The sequence below is a fragment of the Onychostoma macrolepis genome, chromosome 24 (genome assembly GCF_012432095.1).
Source record: "Onychostoma macrolepis isolate SWU-2019 chromosome 24, ASM1243209v1, whole genome shotgun sequence".
In the NCBI taxonomy this organism is placed as follows: Eukaryota; Metazoa; Chordata; class Actinopteri; order Cypriniformes; family Cyprinidae; genus Onychostoma; species Onychostoma macrolepis.
Window position 1 is genome coordinate 17378733 of NC_081178.1, and position 16668 is coordinate 17395400.

General features: G+C 39.4%; 2 protein-coding genes across 7 annotated transcripts in view; one reads left to right on the forward strand and one right to left on the reverse strand.

Moving 5' to 3' along the window:
• Positions 1 to 7376: 7376 nt before the first annotated feature.
• prlh2 (prolactin releasing hormone 2) lies at positions 7377 to 8841 on the forward strand. The gene is made up of 2 exons (XM_058765922.1): positions 7377 to 7542; positions 8530 to 8841. Exons 1-2 carry the CDS (start codon positions 7377 to 7379, stop codon positions 8715 to 8717), a joined length of 354 nt encoding a protein of 117 aa, XP_058621905.1. The 3' UTR covers positions 8718 to 8841.
• Positions 8842 to 9039: 198 nt separating this feature from the next.
• myripb (myosin VIIA and Rab interacting protein b) overlaps positions 9040 to 16668 on the reverse strand; it is a 240122-nt gene continuing 232493 nt past the window's right edge. For all 6 annotated transcript variants that reach the window (XM_058765740.1, XM_058765739.1, XM_058765742.1 and 3 more), the window contains 4 exons: positions 14614 to 14775; positions 14417 to 14509; positions 14244 to 14316; positions 9040 to 11260 (listed from right to left, as the gene is read on the reverse strand). In XM_058765740.1, the coding sequence (XP_058621723.1) occupies positions 11214 to 11260; positions 14244 to 14316; positions 14417 to 14509; positions 14614 to 14775 (375 nt within the window). In that variant the 3' untranslated portion in view covers positions 9040 to 11213. The remainder of the gene's footprint in view (positions 11261 to 14243; positions 14317 to 14416; positions 14510 to 14613; positions 14776 to 16668) is intronic.

Below are 16668 nucleotides of genomic sequence, written 5' to 3' on the forward strand. Positions count from 1 at the left end.
TTCATTCAGGAACGACACTGTCATTGCTCAGAGATGCAAAACAGTGCTGTGGCTGTGTTTGGGATTATTTTTGGTGTCGAAATAGAGCAAAAACAGGCAATATGGTGTCTAAAACGCAAGTCTGTTAATTAAATTCTTGTTTATTGAAATGTTGTAAAAAAAAAAAAAAAATACAGTGAGGAAAATAAGTATTTGAACACCCTGCTATTTTGCAAGTTCTCCCACTTAGAAATCATGGAGGGGTCTGAAATTGTCATCGTAGGTGCATGTCCACTGTGAGAGACATAATCTAAAAAAAAATCCAGAAATCACAATGTATGATTTTTAACTATTTATTTGTATGATACAGCTGCAAATAAGTATTTGAACACCTGAGAAAATCAATGTTAATATTTGGTACAGTAGCCTTTGTTTGCAATTACAGAGGTCAAACGTTTCCTGTAGTTTTTCACCAGGTTTGCACACACTGCAGGAGGGATTTTGGCCCACTCCTCCACACAGATCTTCTCTAGATCAGTCAGGTTTCTGGCCTGTCGCTGAGAAACACGGAGTTTGAGCTCCCTCAAAGATTCTCTATTGGGTTTAGGTCTGGAGACTGGCTAGGCCACGCCAGAACCTTGATATGCTTCTTACAGAGCCACTCCTTGGTTATCCTGGCTGTGTGCTTGGTCATTGTCATGTTGGAAGACCCAGCCTCGACCCATCTTCAATGCTCTAACTGAGGGAAGGAGGTTGTTCCCCAAAATCTCGCAATACATGGCCCCGGTCATCCTCTCCTTAATACAGTGCAGTCGCCCTGTCCCATGTGCAGAAAAACACCCCCAAAGCATGATGCTACCACCCCCATGCTTCACAGTAGGGATGGTGTTCTTGGGATGGTACTCATCATTCTTCTTCCTCCAAACACGTTTAGTGGAATTATGACCAAAAGTTCTATTTTGGTCTCATCTGACCACATGACTTTCTCCCATGACTCCTCTGGATCATCCAAATGGTCATTGACAAACTTAAGTCGGGCCTGGACATGTGCTGGTTTAAGCAGGGGAACCTTCCGTGCCATGCATGATTTCAAACCATGACGTCTTAGTGTATTACCAACAGTAACCTTGGAAACGGTGGTCCCAGCTCTTTTCAGGTCATTGACCAGCTCCTCCCGTGTAGTTCTGGGCTGATTTCTCACCTTTCTTAGGATCATTGAGACCCCACGAGGTGAGATCTTGCATGGAGCCCCAGTCCGAGGAGATTGACAGTCATGTTTAGCTTCTTCCATTTTCTAATGATTGCTCCAACAGTGGACCTTTTTCACCAAGCTGCTTGGCAATTTCCCGTAGCCCTCTCCAGCCTTGTGGAGGTGTACAATTTTGTCTCTAGTGTCTTTGGACAGCTCTTTGGTCTTGGCCATGTTAGTAGTTGGATTCTTACTGATTGTATGGGGTGGACAGGTGTCTTTATGCAGCTAACGACCTCAAACAGGTGCATCTAATTTAGGATAATAAATGGAGTGGAGGTGGACATTTTAAAGGCAGACTAACAGGTCTTTGAGGGTCAGAATTCTAGCTGATAGACAGGTGTTCAAATACTTATTTGCAGCTGTATCATACAAATAAATAGTTAAAAAATCATACATTGTGATTTCTGGATTTTTTTTATTTAGATTATGTCTCTCACAGTGGACATGCACCTACGATGACAATTTCAGACCCCTCCATGATTTCTAAGTGGGAGAACTTGCAAAATAGCAGGGTGTTCAAATACTTATTTTCCTCACTGTATATATATATATGTAATCATGCTGATTTTTGAAGAAAAACGGCACTCTTCGTGTGATATTGATTTACTACATGAAATTATATAAATATACATTTTCTGCCCCTATATCTTCAATCCCGTGATCATTTTAAATGCATTTTAACAGACTGAATCACGCAGTGAATGAATGCACTCTAAATGCGCGTGCGCACTAGTCTAATCTATTAGACTTCACGACACTCTGTAGGAGTGTTTTGTTTGTTTTTTGGCTAAAAACTGATAATGTCAAATCGCACATCGTTAAAACAACAATTACGATATTGTTGCAGACGAAAAACTAATTTTTTCCTCTTCAACTGAAGCCTTTTCAATCACGCAGTGAAACTGCATGTCCATTGGTTCGTGCAGTGCTATAAAATCGAACCAATGGCTCGGCGGCGCTGAGCGAGCCTATGGCTATGCAGCCCGCCACAGCCCGCCAAAATGGGCGGGGCCTCTGGCTATATAAGCTTCGCCGCCGCATCTCAGATTTCTTCTCTTCAGCGACGAAGATTCTTCCTCGCTGACTCTTTGTTGACGCCGAGATTCTCAGTTGAAACGACTCAGCAGCTGGATTGGGCCTCTTGCAGCACGCAGCTCGCAGTTCCTGGTCTATCCCCTACTCGTCTCGCATTCAATTTCGATTTTTCGCATCGACCTAAGGATCGGCAGGATAGAGGCCGCTCAGCCCACTCGGCAAGACACCACCCCTTCCCGAAGCGCCAAGGACCCCGGCCCAAGATCGCCTTGGATCCGGCACCTCAGAAGTCCTCCTGATCATCCAGGCAGAAAGAGGAGGGGCCCGAGTCTCGCTACCGCCGGACCACCCCACAAACAGCCTCCAATGTGCCTCTCGTCACCCCACTCAGCGCTGGGAACAGAGGGAAGTGTGTTATTGGTTCCCCACGGGCCCGCTCTAGCGCCCGGGCGTCCGACCGCTGTGATAGCGGACAAACTAAGACACATACATTTTCAAAAAGAGAGCAAATATCCTCTTCTGCCTACCATAAGTGTCCTGCCCTTATGCAGCCAGTCTTTAGAACCTATTCAACCTCTTGCCACGCAAGCCGAGGCCTGGCAGGCCATCCCCAGTGTGTCAGAGTGGGTAATGGCTACGATAAGACGAGGTTATTCGCTCGAAGACCACCACGCTTCCGCGGTGTAGTCGCCACCACAGTGCGCAGTGAGGACGCTCAAGGGAGGTTCCTTCAGTCCAGAGCGAGTCAGGCTTCTACAGCCGCTACTTCTTCGTCCCCAAAAAAGATGGTTACCTGCGACCAATTCTAGATCTCAAACTCCCGAATCACGCCCTGGTAAAAGGTCACATTGAAACAGATCCTTTCGCAAATATGCCCAGGGGACTGGTTCATGTCACTGGATCTGAAAGACGCATACGCATCCTACATCCAGGTAGCCCCCCATGACGCCAAGCCGCAGATGGAACCCTCTGCTTCAGCCAGAACTGGATGTTCTGCATGTGAAGCAGGCCCAACTGAACTACTGGCTAAGCTGCTGCCATAAGGCCCAGCATTTTCTGGAAAGCCTTGAGCAGTTGGACGGTCCCTTCCTTGAAGGAGGCTGCGCGGCGCTAAATCGTCATGGCTCGTTCCGCTGAGACAGTTGCTGTCATCTGCACTGATTCGATAACTGTTCCCAGGAATGACACTCATTGGCTGGGTGACAGTATGCTCTTGGCAAAGTTGACCCTGAGCCCCAGGCAATCTAAGTGGCTGGCGAGGAGAGTCTTGTGCAACGTTGAAACTGTCTCTGACTGGGCCAGAATGAGCCAGATGTCGAGGTAGTTGAGGATGCGGATTCCCATCTGTCACAGAGGCATCGCATAACGGTGACTCGGGCCTGTGTATCAGCCTTGACCCGTTGGAGGGACCCCCTCTGGCTGAAGCAAAGTGTGATCTTAGACATGGTGCACAGAAGGAAGGTTGTCACGACAGACGCTTCCAACAAAGGTTGGGGAGCACTGTGCGAGGGCAAACCGACCTTCGGTCTTTGGTCCGAAGAGAAGTCGGGTCTGCACATCAACTGCCTAGAGATGCTAGCAGTGTGCCATGCCTGTCAATTCTTCCTGCCGGACATAAGGGGACACCATGTGCTAATACGCTCAGACAGCAGGTCCGTGGTGTCATACATAAATCACCAGGGCAGCCTCATCTCGAAGCGCCTCTGCACGCTGGTGAAGGACCTTCTTGTTTGGGCTCAGACCAATCTGCGCTCACAGGAGGTGACACATGTGCCGGGCAAGATGAACCAAGGAGCGGACATGTTGTCGAGGAACAACGTCTCCTCAGAAGAATGGATGCTCCACCCACTCGTGGTTCCGAAAATCTGGGAAGTCTTTGGCAGAGCTCGAGTAGACCTCCTCGCCTCCGAAGACAACTCTCATTGCCCAATCTATTTCACGAAGAGCATGGATGCCCTGGCCCACGAGTGGCCCAGCCTCCCGCTCTATGCATTCCCTCCAATCGCTCTGCTACCGCAGGTACTCAGACGTGTCAGGGAACAACAGTACAGGCTTCTTTTAATAGCCCCCCTCTGGAGGAACCAGCCGTGGGTGTCGGAGTTATTCCAGCTGCTCGAAGCAGCCCCGTGGCCCATTCCCTTGAGACGGGACCTCTCGCTGTGGCATCCACGGCCCGAGTTATGGGCCCTGCATGTGTGGCCGCTCAACGGGAGCCTTTTGACCTCCCAGAGCGTGTCTTAAACACTATGGCAGAAGCTAGAGCCCCGTCTACCAGACACCTCTACGCTTTGAAATGGTCTATTTTCTCGGCCTGGTGCCAAGACCGCGATTTAGATCCGGTTACCTCTGATGTATCAGTGGTTCTTTCGTTTCTGCAGGAGATGCTGGATAAACAGCGTTCCTCATCCACAATCAAAGTTTACACAGCAGCCATAGCGGCCTTCCATTCCCCTATTACTGGCCGATCAGTGGGCAGGAATAGTGCGGTGGTCCAGTTTATACGAGGCGCCAGGAAAATTAACCCCCAGCGTCCTCGTACAGTTCCACTTTGGGACTTACCAACCATACCTTGAAAGACCCCCCGTTTGAACCATTGCAATCCACGAGCCTCAGATCACTCTCGTTTAAAACGGCCTTTAAGCGAGTTGGAGACCTACAGGCCCTTTCCATCAACCCTGCTTGCCTGGAATTCGGGCCTAACGACTACAAGGTCATCCTGAAACCAAGGCTGGGTTATGTACCTAAGGTGCTCTCCACTCTGTTCAGAGCCCAGGTCATAGTGTTTTCCGCGCTTTCACCTTCAACGGATGACCAGGAATTGTCCCTGCTCTGCACATTTGTAAGGTTTTACAACCTGGACGTCCCCGCCTTGCAGGCCAGGACTCAGGACTCTTTCTGCATAGTTCGCCGCCTCTGGCTAGTTAAGCAGTCTTATGGGTTCACTTGACCAACATTGTTCAAGTCCCTCCTTCATTTGGATGGTCCATATTAAATAGACACCAAGGCTGTATCTGAAATCGCCCCCTACATTAGTCCATTTATACAGTTCACTTGAAGGAGTGGATGGAAATGAGTGAGTGAAATCGGACACTGAGCGCACCGGATGGACTGCCGCTTTTGCATATTTGCTTGCTGTTTAATAATCATTTGAAACGGGCTGCTCCAGTAGAAAGATTGAAGGATTTAGTATGAATTGAATTATGTATAAACAATACATGAAATGTAGTGACATGAAAACAAATGAAATGCCTTTAACTGAAAATTGAGTGTTTATTCTTATCATTATACATTACTGACACTCTATCCTCCAATTTGATACTGTTAAGTGCTTTGACACAATCTGCATTGTTAAAAGTATAATAGTAGCGAAGTAGCGAAGTATAATACTTCAAACAAAATATACTTAAGTAAAAGTAAATTACAGATTTTAAAAATTACTTTAAAAAGTAGAAGTACACAAAAAAGCTACTCAATTACAGCATTGCGAGTAAATGTAATTCGTTACTTTCCACCTCTGCTGTTAGCTGTTCCTGGAACATAGAGCAGAACCACGCATACTCATTACTGACAAATATTTTATTTTATAGTTGTAACACAAGTGACAATAACCACAAATTGTGAAAAACATACATGCACAAATATCACTCGAGACACTGCACCGAATGCCACTCTTAACCAAGAAGAAAATAAAAGGCAGACTTAAATATGATGATATTAATTTGGCTAGACCTGTGTAGTTCTGGAAGAGTGTTTTATGGAGTAATGAGACAAAACTGGGATTTTTTGGTCTAATGGATCAGTGGCATTTCTGGTGCAAAAAGGCAAGTCTTATGAGCAGAAGAACACCATCATTATGATCAAACATAGAGATGGAACAGTTTTGTTACAAGGGTGAAGAGACTGAAGCTGATGATCACTGGACTGTTCAGCAGGGCAGCTATCCCAAAGTATCCGCCTTCAGTTTTAAATTATGGGATGTTCCATTTAAAAAGACTGAAACAAATCATTTCAAATCATAAGTTTGCTTTACAAATAATGCTTATCTACAAGATTTGACTGATTGAGCTGTAACATTTCCTTCATGTTGTATTTTCAGACATCAGGAGTGGCCTGTAGATTAAAATGTCATTAAAAACATTTGGTGGTGTTCAAAAGCAAGACAGCAACGTGTTTTAATAAACTTTGTGTAATAGTTTACTAATGCTTTGGTTGTTTTCATTTCAACAATTCAACCAAAGCATCAAAGTTCAATTGTTTAAATTAATAGTTTGCTTATAAATGGATTTTCTTGGCCTCTGCTGTAGCTCTCAAATTCAAATTCTCAGTGAACCTGTGGGACTTGATGTGGTGTTTCTTAAAGAAGTTAATGTGTGTGTCAGAGATCCACTGATAAAGTGCGTCAGGGTGTGTCTGATTCACAAATGGACGAGCTCTCTCTCATCGCTCTTTCACCGTGATGGGTCCAAATCTGCGGATCAAAGGAGTGAAGATGCTGATGGGGGATGAGAGGAGGAGGAGGAGAGGAGGAAGTGGGAGGTGTGTGTGTAAGGAGGGATGTCCTGTAAGACTGACGTGATCTAATCCATTTTGTGACAGACTCCTTACGATATATAAGCACAACATCTTAACATTCCTGAATTACTTGGACTGAAGAAGAGACTCTGACCCAAGAAACACCTGTTACTGAAGAGCATACGTCCAAAGACACATGTAAGTCAAAAAACTCTTACTGATTTATTCCAGAGGTAGATATTAATTACATTTTTGGTGATTTCTAAAGTGAATTTCTCAGCAGCAATTGTTCAATTAAGTAAAGATATTTGAAAATTTATTTTTTGATAAATTTTTGTGAGGAAAGTTTTGATTACAAGTGCAAAATATGTGCAGTTTCTACCTGTTCTGACCCCTAAAATTACTTTCATTAGGGTAATAGCTGAGTTACATTTTTCTTTTTTTATTATTTGAATTTATTTATTTGGATTTATCATCAAGTACATTTTAAGAGTCAAATCATGTAGAAATTGTATGTTTTGTGCACTAGAAACTATATATTATATTATATTATATACTCTGTATCAAATTATATACAGTGCCCTGTATCAGACTCAGCATGCTGCCCACCGCCTTCACTCAGCCGGTGACTAAGTGCCTGATTGGCTCGCGCTTGGGAACGGTCGCGTTCCTGCTGCTGCTAATTCTGTCCGCCACTGAGACTTCTGCACACGGTACCACAGTCGAGCACGACCTTCATATCGTCCACAACGTCGATAACAGAAGTAAGTTTTTTCTATCCTTTTTTGTCATTGTAATTTACTTGATTTATCAAGAGAATGGTAGATTCAGAGCGCAATGTCATTGGAGCAGATGTAAGACGTTAATGCATTTAAAAATATTCCTAATACATTATACAGATAGGCCTATTCTTATAAAGGTATTCGTAATGCATTAAAATGCAAATGAAGTCAGTTATCTTTTCATTGTAATCACTGTCATTATATAGGGTACATTAACACAACTGTTAGGCTATGTAAAAATAAAATCTTGTCAAATTAACAGAAATTATCTGACACTAACAGTATTTTTGCGCCTGTATACATTATTTTATTAACTGATATAATAAACCAACCAGCTTGAATTTCTTAAATATGCTTTGAAGGTTAAAAAATAATGCAGATGGTAAAACAAAAGGCCAATATAATGACTTAGCTAACAAAGCTGTTAACACACATCATCAGAATTATTTACTTGTAAAATATTTTACTGTAAAAGTATTAAATAAATTGAATAAATGATGTCTAAACAGATAATGTACAGTTACCAGTTTTACTATAGTTTTTTACTCTTTTTTTTTTTTTCTTTTGTGCAGTTGTGAGCTATTTGAACTTGATTCTTACTTTCAGTGGTTAACCTGATGTAACCAGGTTGATTTGTTCATATTATTATTCTTCTTATTATTATTTACTTAAAAATGTACTTAAAAAAAAAAGTACTTTAGAATACATTCATACATAGTATTTGTTTTAACACATCTGCTTTAATGCATTTTATAACTGTGCATTCCCAGAACTTTTCATAAAACTGATTATAAGACATAATGAATGTATTTAAATAAGGCATTATAGAAAGGCTTCATAGGATCTTTCTAGTTGTTTACCTTATTAAAGTAATAGTAAAACTGAAATTAGATTCATGATTGCCAACAAACAGACCAAAACCAAATATGCACTTTAATATTAACATTTGTCTTGACCTCTCCCAATCAGGTCCAGAGATTGACCCGTTCTGGTATGTGGGGCGCGGTGTGAGACCTATCGGGCGGTTTGGGAAGAGACAGAGTGGAGGTGGTCTGCAGCCAGTGGTCAAATCTCTGGAGCTCCTGTTGAACACTCTCAGGAATAAGGAGAGCTTGAGGGCCGCGCTGGCACAGGATGAGTCAGATTGGTTACCATGAGATCTGCTACCAACAGCGACCTGCTGCTGTAATATTTAGGTGTATTAGTGTGTATAATCAATCACAGTTTTCTCATTCTTTCCCTGGCTGTGTGTCCCTCAATATTAATTTCAAATAAATTGACTGGCAAGTGAAAATATCTGTACATATTACAAATGCAATCTATATTAATAAATAAATCAACAAATGTATGTATGCTTTCCTCTTATTAGTGGTTTATTGTAATGGATTATGCAAACTGCTGCTCCACAATTAAATGACAATAAAATTGTTAAAATATAATCTACCAAAGAACACAAACATCTCAGAGTCTCTTCAGGAATGCAAACTTTATTCATATTTATTTGAACACTGCTTGTGTCAGAACAAATTTGGCACATGAGAATTCATTGGCTTTTTTCTTTTCGCTACAGAATATTTTCTTTTCTCCCCGTTGACACTTTATGGTTAAAATACACAGAGGACGTTCTGAAAAGAGGCAGGTTAATGCCCTTGCGGTCACTACAAACCCAAAATACACTTAAAAAGCTTACGGTATTTCATATCTGTCTCGTCTTTTTGTACTTCATTCATATGTAAATATGCATTCGATTTTTTTCCAATAGAAAAAATACATGACACTGTAAGACATTTTCAATTTCTTGACTGTGCTTTTCATGGGACTTTTTACATCTATTAGAAACGCGATACATGCTTTTATACACAAACATTTCCATAGACAACAACAAGGAGCAGGACCCGTTTGGAGAGCGTGAAAGCTGAACAGCTATTAGAGTGATATTAGAGTGGAATGGAAAAGACAAAAGTAGGGGATGATTATGGGATGAGTATGGGGGCAACTGTATATTTCATGCCAGTTTATTCTCTATTGGCTCAAAAATGGACATTCCGTGGAATATATATATATATATTAATAAGTTAACTAAATATCGTTGCGCAGCACAGACGTCATCTTAGTCACTGGCTAAGACAATATGATGCAGTATTTGATGTTACAGCTGTAATTCTGCATGAAGAGGTGGAAATCCCTCCTTAATAAAATGCTCAAAATGAGGACAACTCAATTATTCTTGTCAGATTTCTAATGGATGCTCACAGCTCACAGTTGCTCTTAAAATCATCCCAAATGTCAAATGTAGGATCATGTGACTTGCAATGTTTCCATGCCAACTAGCTCAACAAACATAAAGAAAAAAATCTTTAAGAAAAAAAAAAAAAAAGTCCTGGTAGAAAATGACCAGTATCATTTCCATTACGTTTACAAACATTATCTTCAACCTTAAAATGCAACACAACGCAATGTGTAATTCAAAATATAAGTGGTACGTTATTTTTTACAGAAACATTACAGATTGTTTTAAATAGAATTTAGATGTAGACTAAGTGTCCAAAATTAGCATTTTAAGTATGTACATCCAGGTGGATATCTAGGTGGACTGTAATACTAAAGCAGTGCTCTGAGAAAAACAACTGGGTGTTTCAGATTAATAAAAGACGTTAATTAATAAAAGAAGAATTTGAAGTCAACAAAGGCCACAACCCAAATTACCAGAGTGCTTCATACTGAGATGACAGTGATTTGATGTTCATATTCAAGAGGTCATCGGATATCTAAGGCTGATTAGAAGACAAGTATGAACACACAGGGGGTTACGATCCATGCAAACACATTCACAAACTCATTATATGGCAAGGTGGTCGAGTGCTTTTCAATGGCACTTGACTTTTTTTTTTTTTAGAGACTAAATCATGAATTTCACAGTTATTTTATATGCAGTTTTGAGTACAGCGCATTAATGAAAACTCCAAAAATGACCATTGGAAAAAGAATCCTGAGATATTTGCGACACATATGAGAATAACAGAAACATGACAATGCAAATACAACAGGTCCTGCAGGTATTTTGTGTTTACTTTCACATAGACATTTCATACATTTTAAATTTTTACCGAATGTGCTCCAGTTTTGCAATCAAAAAAAAAAAAAAAAATACACATTGGTCATCCCAGTCACATTGCCGACATACAGCATACAAATTCAAACATGTACAACACTCAGTAAAACATTAGAAAAAGAGAATGAGGTGATGTCCTAGATTGTTAACATTTACCACTGTTCATCTATCTTACACATACAGTAATTACATGAGTTTAAATCTACAATTATAACCCTCTGTGATGGTTCGTTGCAGGAGTTTGGTCTCCATTAAGGCAGAGAGAGAGAGAGAGAGAGATCGGGTCCCCCTGGTTTCTGGAGGTGATGAGCTCCAGGGTTTGGTAGAGTCCTAGGGGTCAGAAGTGGGTTGCAAACACAACCCTACATGGGTTGTGATCAGGTTTAGGGTCGACAAGTAGCATTAGGGCTGATCAAATTGGAGGACCAGAAGTTGGATCAAGGCACTGGTGTGGAACAGCCTGATGGTCCTAGCATTCACTGCAGAGTGATATTGAGCCATATAGCTTATCTGAGAATCACTGAGGCCACATGGCTTCTTGTCACAGCCTCATAGATCTCATCTGTGGCTCGGATTTGCCTTCCTTCTCTGTGTGGAAGGAATTCAAAACACCCTCTTAGAAAACTTGCTTTTATTATTATTATTATTATTTTGGAAATCCATTTTCATAATGATATTGAACGTGCAGAAGTGTTTAACACTTAGCTCTTTTAGCTATGCACAGAGATTTAACTTTGCATTATGTAATTTAACATGAATTGATTATCTTGAATAAGCTCTTTTTATAAATGTCATAGACAATAGGAGGATCAGTTCACACAAAAATGAAAATTCTTTCATCAGTAACACTTATAAGATACAATAACGCTAGAGTTAGCATGAACAAAAAATAAACAATAATAATGTTAATGTAATGTCAATTTATACATATACACTACCATTGAAAGTTTGGGGGCAGTAAGAATTTATAAAAAATAGCTTTATTCAGCAAGGATGGATTAAATTGATGAAAAGTTACAGTGAAGATATTTATAATGTTACAAAAATTTGATATATCAAATGCTGATCTGAACTTTCTATTTATCAAAGAATCTTGAGAAAAATGATTCATAGTTTCCACAAAAACATTAAGCAGCACAAATGTTTTCAATGTTTCTTGAGCAGCAAATCAGCATATTATAATGATTTCTGAATGATCATGTGACACTGAAGACTGGAGTAATGGCTGCTGAAAATACAGCTTTGCCATGACAGGAATAAACAATTTTAAAATAGAGAACTACTCATTTGAATAATATTTCACAATATTACTGTTTTTACTGTATTTTTTAATCAAATATGCAGCCTTGTTGAGGATACAAGCTTTAATAATAGTTAATGCAGTATGAATTAACATGAACTAAGAACATACATTAGCATAGCTCTAAATTACCAGTAGAATGTCTTGACAAGATATATTAATTTAATTGAAAATATATTAAAAATGCAATTTCATACAGACAATAGCCTGAGTAGATCTTTTCTATGGTTTTTCATTTCTAACATAAAATTCATTGTGATATAATTTAGGGGTCATAAAGTAAAAAAAAATGTGAAGGTGACTGGTAAAATTTTATTTGGTGCAATTTAATTTAATAATTTATGACATAATAAAAATACATTTTCACCTTTAAAAATACATTTGAAAATAAAGATTAAGTATTAGTCATATGGGACTCTTTTAAGTGCAAGAGCAACATAAACATTCCGCAAAACATCTTTTATGTTCCATACCATAATGTCATTCAAAACCAGCATGACTTTTTTATGAGTAAATAAAAACAGATTGTTCCTTTTTTGGTGAACTATACCTTTAATGTCAACACATAACACACTGTCTAGCTTTCTCATGTATGGACATGAAATCTGCCCAACTGCACAAAAGAGTATTGAGAGAAAAGAGCTATCAAACAATGTTACAACATGCATCACTGACTAAAGAACCACTTCAGGCCTCAAACAAGCTGTTACCGTCTTCTTCTATTGGTAGATTTGTGTCGCAAACAGCTGAACTGGAATAAGTAAGTTTGTCTTTTGAAGCTGCAGCTAATGTGAAATAACAGAATCAAGATGAATCATGGTCATATCAATAGCCAGCCCTAAAGAGAAACCCTGTTAATTAGCAGGAAGATTAAGCAGGAGAAGATGAGGGAGGAAAAGAGATAATACTGCTGGCTGACTCTATGTTTTTTTCTCTAATGGACCCTCTTCTCTTTTCTTCTCCCAGTGCACTCTACATGGTGCATTAAGTCTTACACCTTTTCACTGGTTGCTCATTCCACCTTTCTTTTGAAATCAAAATGTGTAATGTCACTTGGTGTGAAAACAGATTTTTTTCCCCCTAGCTTAACGTCAGTGGAAGAAAAAAGGTGCTCTTTTCTCTGAACCACATTAAATTGTTGCCTCTGGTTGTTAGCAGGTTCAAACCACATGATCACACATACATCACACAGGGTACTGCTCCTAAAGGGCATGTAGGATTTACGCATCTTTGAGTTTCTGAAAATTGGAAAGCATTATCCGTGGAGGGCATTGTAGCCTCTTTAGAGATATTTAAAGATATTTCACATTAAACAATACTGGGAGGAGAATAACATTGGTTTTTCAAGACCATGATTCCTCAATCAGAGTTTGAGACTGTTGCTTTGACCTCAGAGATACTAGAGATACTCTAGAAAATGCTGGGTTAAATACTGAGTAAAATATGGACAAACCCAGTGATTGGGTTGTTTTCAACCAACAGTTGGGTTAAATGTTTAACCCAACTTTCTGGGCAGTAACCCAACCGCTGGGTCAAAACAACCCAATTGCTGGGTTTGTCCATATTTTACCCAGTATTTAACCCAGCATTTTTTGAAGCTCAACTAGACGTAATATCAACCTTGTGAAATATTAGAGCAAATGTAAAGCAGAACACAACTAGAAAATTAACTATAGTTCATCTATTTTAAGTATTACTAACTAATATTACTGACTGTCTTTAGAATTTTTGCTATTTTTTATTTTATTTATTCAGTCAAAGGGTTTTCAATAACTGTGGTTTTCAATAAGTGTAGCAGCCTCAGCTTTTCACATGTTACTAAGAGCATGTCATGGAATTTCCTTAAAATATGAAGAAAAAAAAAGGTCAAAGGTTAAAGAAATTTCTCCCTTCCACCATTCGATTTCACATCAGTGACGAAACATGAAAACAGGAAACATGAGAACAAGAAACATGGCACAACATGTTTTGACATGCTATATTCAAACTGAATACAGAAGGCCAGGAGAAGTTTTAGCAGTCTGTTCCTCACACAGCTATATGGCTTTAAAAGATATGGATTCTATTGCACAAGTATGGACCACTGTTATAGTGCTTTTTTGTCTTATTTGCTGTCTCTGTTATTAAAACAAGCCCTCTAGACATTCTACACAGTTTTTAGTTTTGCTCCATGGAAAAAAGTCTGTTAACTCTAACAGGTTTAGAATGACATGAGACATAAGGATGAGATCCCTTTTAAAGTATTAAATGTCGGTATATGTGTGTTCATACCTGATGACAAACTTCTGATAGGAGGAGCAGGCAGCTTTCTCCTCTGATGGCGAGACGAGTCCAGCGTCTGGGGCTGATGCAGGAAAAACATTAAATCACTAATATTCTAAACTCATTAACTAAATTTGAATGTGTCTTTAAAGTTCAAAAAGTGTAATGTTGATTAAACTCACCGGTTTAGATTTGTACTTGGAAAACCGTGTGCATGCAGCTACATTTAGACCTGCAGTTTTGAGGGCTGATATTCTTGCCTCAATATCTGAGATCTGCAGAGAACAGATAAACTTCTGAATTTACACTTGGTAGTTTGATACTGTCTCAGTAGCACATTTAGGTACCGGTCTGTATTATGTCACATGCAAGCGCACACCTGGAGCTCGGACTGCTGCACCTGGGCAGCAGCAGTGGCCACCTGATCTTCTAGGAAGGCCAGTTCAGTCTCTGTGGTGGAGCTGCTGATGCTGCGAGCACAATCTTCTAAGTCACTCAGCGCCCCCTCTAGACTGTACACAGCACCTGCAGCCAAATACACCTGCACACAGTTCACATGACCACAAAATTAGATCAGAGAGTATGGAAGCCCATTTCCACCTCTGAATAAAAAAAAAAAAAAAAAAGGTTATTGCGACTTTTTATCTCACAATTCTGCTTTTTTTTCTCAGAATTGCGTGATATAAACTCACAATTGCGAGTTATAAAGTCAGAATTACGATTTATAAAGTCACAATTGCAAGATAAGAACTCACAATTCAGATTTTTTTTTCTTGCAATTGCGAGTTTATATCTCGCAATTCTGATTTTATAACTCGCAATTGCGAGTTTATATCTCAGAATTTTGAGATATAAACTCGTTTTAAATCCAGTTTTGGGGGTGGGGGACTAATATGTTCTCAGAATTGCGAGTTTATATATAAAATTTTGAGAAATAAGATATAAACTCACAATTCTGAGAAAAAAAAGTCAGAATTGCGAGTTTTTATCTTGCAACTATGACTTTATAAATCGTAATTCTGACTTTATAACTCGCAATTGTGAGTTTATATCTCGCAATTCTGACTTTTTTTCTCAGAATTATGAGATATAAACTCGTGTTAAATCCAGTTTTGTTTTTGGGGGTAGGGCTGATATGTTTATATATACAAATTCTGAGAAAAAAAGTCACAATTGTGAGTTTATATCTAATATCTACAAATTTTTTATTCAGTGGTGGAAACAGGCGTCCATAAGAGAGACATCAGAATGTCTCAGATGAAAAGGGAGAACTGCATGATGCATAAATGCTAACACTTTTTTTTTTTTTTTTAGCAATTTAGCACATCCTTACTGAATAAAGGTATTAATTTCTTACAAAAACTTTTGAACAGTAGTGTCTATTGTTACAAAAGATTTCTATTTTGAATAAATGCTGTTTCTTTTAAACTTTTTATTCATCAAAATAATCCTGAAAAAGTATGTCACGAATCCGGTCTATGAACTTCCGTTCACTCACCACCAGAGGTCACTCGCTCACCACATTGACTCTTGCACTACACTACTGTTGCACGTCACCCTCAGATTACAATTCCCATCATCCATTGCACTGACCACACACAGCTGATTGCACTGATCATACAGCTGAGTCCCATCACACGCTTTACTTAAGCCATGGACTTCCTCAGTCAGATCGCCCAGTATTGTTCTGTGTTTAGCATTCTCCTTGTGTTAGCGGCCTTACCGAGCCATTCTGTGTTTCTGTTCAGTTCCAGTACTGTCTAGCGTATATCGCTCTCCCAGTGATAGCTACATTATGGAGCCCTTCTGTGTTTTCTATGTCTAGTTTATCTAGTTTATTGCCTTGTTTCCCGATTCCTGCCTGTGTATCTCAGATTAATCCTTGTCTCCCCGTTCGGACTCTGTTTGTACCTCGTTTGGACTTTTGCTCACGTTATTGGACTACCCCTCTTCTCAAGCCCTCTGGATATTGTTTGCTGATCAAAGACCAACGCCCTAGGATTAATCTTGTCTTGCCTGTGTTTTACCTGTTTGCTGATGTTTTGACCCTGCCTGTGTTTATGACCTTGTCTCTTAATAAAAGCCTCATGTCTCGTTCGCCCCGTAACAGTATCACAGGTTGGTTCCAAAAAAATAAAAGTGAAGCAGCAAAAACCAACATTGTTTCCAACACTGATAATAAATCATATCAATCATATTAGAATGATTTCTGAAGGATCAGATGACACTGAAGACTGTAATGGCTGATGAAAATGTAGCTTTGCATCACAGGAATAAATTATTTTAAAGTATACTAAAATAGAAAACCATTGTATTTAAATCAATAATAATATTATTTCACAATTTTACTGTTTTTTTTTTTTGATCAAATAAATGCAGGCTTGATGAGCATAAAAAACTTCAACAAACATTTAAAATTTTATTGATCCCAAAA

Coding starts and splice junctions, on each gene's coding strand:
- prlh2 (XM_058765922.1), top strand. CDS start 7,377: ATGCTGCCCACCGCCTTCACTCAGCCGGTGACTAAGTGCCTGATTGGC. Junction 7,543..8,529: donor CCACAACGTCGATAACAGAA/GTAAGTTTTTTC, acceptor TCTCCCAATCAG/GTCCAGAGATTGACCCGTTC.